Below are 4,098 nucleotides of genomic sequence, written 5' to 3'. Positions count from 1 at the left end.
ACTCACTCACTCACTCACTCACTCATCCTCCGACCCTTCCTTCCTTCCTTTCTCCCTCCCTCCCTACCAATCACCCTCCCTCCTTCTCTCATTCCCTCCCTCATCCCCCCTCCCTTATTCTCTCTCCTTCCCTCCCTCTTTCCCTCATCCTCCCTCTTTCCCTCATCCTCCCCCCTTCCCTCATCCTCCCCCCTTCCCTCATCCTCCCTCTTACCCTCATCCTCCCCCCTTCCCTCATCCTCCCCCCTTCCCTCATCCTCCCCCCTTCCCTCATCCTCCCCCCTTCCCTCATCCTCCCTCCTTCGCTCACCTCCCTCCCACACCACACACACATTGCCCTCCTTTCCACCTAAAAAGCAACGACTCACCTGCTCTCCCAGCGCGTGTCAGGTCCCCGTGCGCGCCCCAGCCTCCGAGGGGAATGGATGAAGCTCCGTCCGTACGTATTTCATCCTCTGGGAAGCCAATCGCCATCTCCCAGACGAATCAAATCAATAAAAAAAAACCACACATTCCGTCATCTCTCCCTCCCTATCCGTCCTTCTATCTGCCAACCTTCCGAACTGATACATCCGAACAAACACAACAATTCAATTCACTAAAAAAACAATAAAAGTCTACTGTTCCAAGAGACACGAGAGTCCCCGGCGGTCCCACCCGAGAATGAATAATCCGTCCGTATTGTACAAATCCTCTGAAGAAGACCGAATCGCACTCGCCAGACGAAATCAAATCAATAAAAAAAAAAAAACACAATCCGATATCTCTCTCTCTCTCCCTAATCCGTGTTCTAGATGCCAAACCGTTCCGAGACACTTGATAAATCCGAAGGAAAAAAAACAATATCAAAAATAAAAATAAAAGTCTATTTTCCAAAGAGAACAACAAGAGAGTCCGGAGCCAGGCGGTTCGCTCAAAAAATAATCACCCGAAATATATATATATACAAAAAAAAAATCTTTCCTTTTACGTATACATATACAAAATCCTCTTCTCCTCCTCAAAAATATAACTGTATCACTTTTCCAACGGGACAGCGACACACAAGGCAGGAGAGAGGAGAGAGAGACACAAACACGCACACCGCGCACTCGCACTAATACGGGTCGACGGCTGCGAGGCTCCTCACTCCATGACTGCCGGGAGCGCAATGACGGCGGCGCGGGCGGAGGGCCGGTTTGAAGGTGTGGGGGGATGGGAGATGGGGGATGGGGGATGGGGGATGGGGGATGGGGATGGGGGATGGGGAGGAATGGGAGGAAGGAGGAGGAGAGGAGAGAGGGACAGGAAGGGAAGAGAGGAATGGGAAGGGAGAGAGAAGAAGGAAGGGAGGGAGGAGAAGAGGAGAGAGAGGAATGGGAAAGGAAGGGGAGAGAGGGGAAAGAAAAGGGAAGAGAGGGGAAAGGGGATAAGAGGTAGGAGGGGAAGAGGAGGGAAGACATGAGGTAAGATGGGAAGGGGAAGGGATGGGGAGGTAGGAGGGGAGAGGGGGAAGGGGAGGGCGGGGAAAATCAGGGGTGCAGGTGTAGACTTGCTTGCCTGCTTTTAGGGGGGCGTTGGGGTGACATGAGAAGGAAATGACTAATATTTATCTGCTTCTCTGTTATTCTGCCTCCCTCTGTTCTGTGTAGCATCTGTTCTCTCTCTCTCTCTCTCTCTCTCTCTCTCTCTCTCTCTCTCTCTCTCTCTCTCTCTCTCTCTCTCTCTCTCTCTCTCTCTCTCTCTCTCCATATCTGTCTTCGTCTCTGTCTTTGAATATTTGTTTGTCTGTCTATCTCTCTATCTGTCCCCTTCTCCATTTCCCTCCCTCTCTCCACTTCTCCCTTCCTTCCACCCCTCTTTCCTTCTGTCCTTCCTTCCTTCCCTCCCTCCCTACTTCCTTTCTTCCTTCCCTTCCTTCCCTCTCTCCCTCCCTACTTCCTTTTCCTTCCCTTCCTCCCTCTCTCTTTCATTCCTTCCTTCCCTCTCTCCCTCCTTCTTTCTTTCCTTCCTTCCCTCTCTCCCTCCTTCTTTCTTTCCTTCCTTCCCTTCCTCCCTCCTTCTTTCCCTCCTTCCCTCCCACCCTCTTTCCCTGCCACCCACCCTCCTTCCCTCCTATCCTCACACCCACCCACCCATCCAACATCGCGCCCCCCCCTCCCCAAAAATAACAACAACAACAACAACAACAACAACCACCCTTCAAAAGTACCTATCCTTGACCACAACAAAAACTGAAAGGGAGAAGGAACCCCAAAGGGAAATGCCACGACCGGAAGGGAAAAGTGCCTCACGCGAAGTCCCTCACGAGGAAACGCGATGTGGCGAGGCGAGGGATGTCACCTCCGCAGCCTCAGCGCCGATGACATGGCCTTACGAGACATCGGGGCGGATGTCCTGTGGAGGTCTATGTAGGGCGTGACTTCGTGGAGGTGGGGGGGGGGGGCTTGAAGGGGTGGGGGAGGGGTGAAGGGGTGGGGGAGGGGTGAAGGGGGGGGGAGGAGATGCGCGCACGCGTGTGTGTGTGTGTGTGTGTGTGTGTGTGTGTTTGTGCGTGTGTGCGTGTATGCGTGTGTGCGTGTATGCGTGCGTGCGTGCGTGCGTGTGTGTGCGTGTGCATGCGAGTGTGCGTGTATGCGCTTCTGAGGTCGTTGAAACTATATGTGTTAACTTATGAAGTTAATGGAATGTTGTGTATGTGTGTATGTGCTTATGTTGTCATTATAACTTAGTGCATACGTATGCTCATGAGATTACCGCGTTAAAATCACCTTGTTTAATAAGTGTGCTTCGGTTCTGTTACATATACCTATATGTATTTGTGCAAATGCATGTTCCATTTTCAAGTTTGTTCGCATAATTTAATGCACTTAATAAACCGAATATTTCAAATCAACTCTTGAAAAAAATAATACATCCACGTATTAAGTATTTGAACCTCCGCCATTTTGTATGTGTTCGAATCCGTAACCGCTCTGTTCCTTTGTGCCGGACGGACGTGTTCAAACATGTCGCGAAAGAACTGTAATGTTTGAAAAGGAAATGGTTTGTTTATTATCTTTTTCAGGAGGAAGAGAACAAAGGGAGGAGAGAAAGAGCGGTGAAAGTAAATAGCATGGAAAGGAGAATAAGAGAAAGACGGAAAAGAGAGTGAGAGGGTGAGGAAAGGAGAGAGAGAGAGAGAGAGAGAGAGAGAGAGAGAGAGAGAGAGAGAGAGAGAGAGAGAGAGAGGAGAGAGAGAGAGAGAGAGAGAGAGAGCAGAGAGAGAGAGAGAGAGAGAGAGAGAGAGAGAGAGAGAGAGAGAGAGGATGAGGAAGTACATAACATGGGGTTCTCTCGTTGATTTACAGATCAGTATCAACTATTGTGTATGTTATGCTGTCGACGGCAGGGAGCCAAGAGGAAGGGCGGAGAGCGAATGGGGAAGCAGCAAGCGAATGGAGAATAGGGGACGAGGGATAGGGAGATGACAAGGGTTCGAAAGAAGAGGGAAATAAAGAAGAGGAAGGAGGAGAATAAATAAATAAATTAAAAACGAAATCTGAAGGCATAAATAAGAGAAAAAGTGATAAGGAATATGTAGGAAAATAAATATTGCAAAAGAGAGAGAGAGGAAAGGGGGAAGAAGAGAAGGAAGGAAAGGAAATACAAAAAGAGGAGAGAGAAAGAGAGAGGGAACGAAGAAGGGGGGAAGAAAAAAAAGGAAGAAAGGAAAAGGGAGAGGAAAAAAAAGAAGAAAAGAAAAACGAAATAGGAAATAAAAAAAGATAATAAAGAGAAGAGAAAAAGAAGAAACGGGGAAAGAAGAGGAGGAGAAGGGAGGGAGGGGAAGAGGAGAGAGAGAGAGAGAGAAGAGAGAGAGAGAGAGAGAGAGAGAGAGAGAGAGAGAGAGAGAGAAAGAGAGAGAGAGAGGGGGGGGAGGAACAGGACGCGACCAGAATTATCCACAAAAAAGTGGAGGGAATTAAAACACATCTTTCCTGTTCCATCTCCCCCTCCACTCCCCGCCCCCCCCCTCCACTCCACTCCTACCCCCTCAACCCACTCATCTCCCCCTTCCCCCATCCCCCCCCTTCTTTCCTCCGTCCGGATAACTGAGTCACCCAAAGCGAGGCGGCC

General features: G+C 49.7%; 1 protein-coding gene across 1 annotated transcript in view; it reads right to left on the bottom strand.

Annotated features, from left to right (window-relative positions):
• Positions 1 to 2,363, bottom strand: part of LOC119584683 — a 54,511-nt gene extending 52,148 nt beyond the window's left edge. Inside the window, exons 1-3 of the mRNA XM_037933357.1 lie at positions 2,323 to 2,363; positions 682 to 714; positions 369 to 442 (exon numbers count right to left, since the gene is read on the bottom strand). Coding sequence (XP_037789285.1) covers positions 369 to 442; positions 682 to 714; positions 2,323 to 2,363 — 148 coding nt within the window. The remainder of the gene's footprint in view (positions 1 to 368; positions 443 to 681; positions 715 to 2,322) is intronic.
• Positions 2,364 to 4,098: the final 1,735 nt, after the last annotated feature.

Source organism: Penaeus monodon, chromosome 18, assembly GCF_015228065.2.
Source record: "Penaeus monodon isolate SGIC_2016 chromosome 18, NSTDA_Pmon_1, whole genome shotgun sequence".
Taxonomy (NCBI): domain Eukaryota; kingdom Metazoa; phylum Arthropoda; class Malacostraca; order Decapoda; family Penaeidae; genus Penaeus; species Penaeus monodon.
The sequence above is the reverse complement of the archived record's forward strand: the minus strand, read 5'-3'. Positions and strand labels throughout refer to the sequence as shown.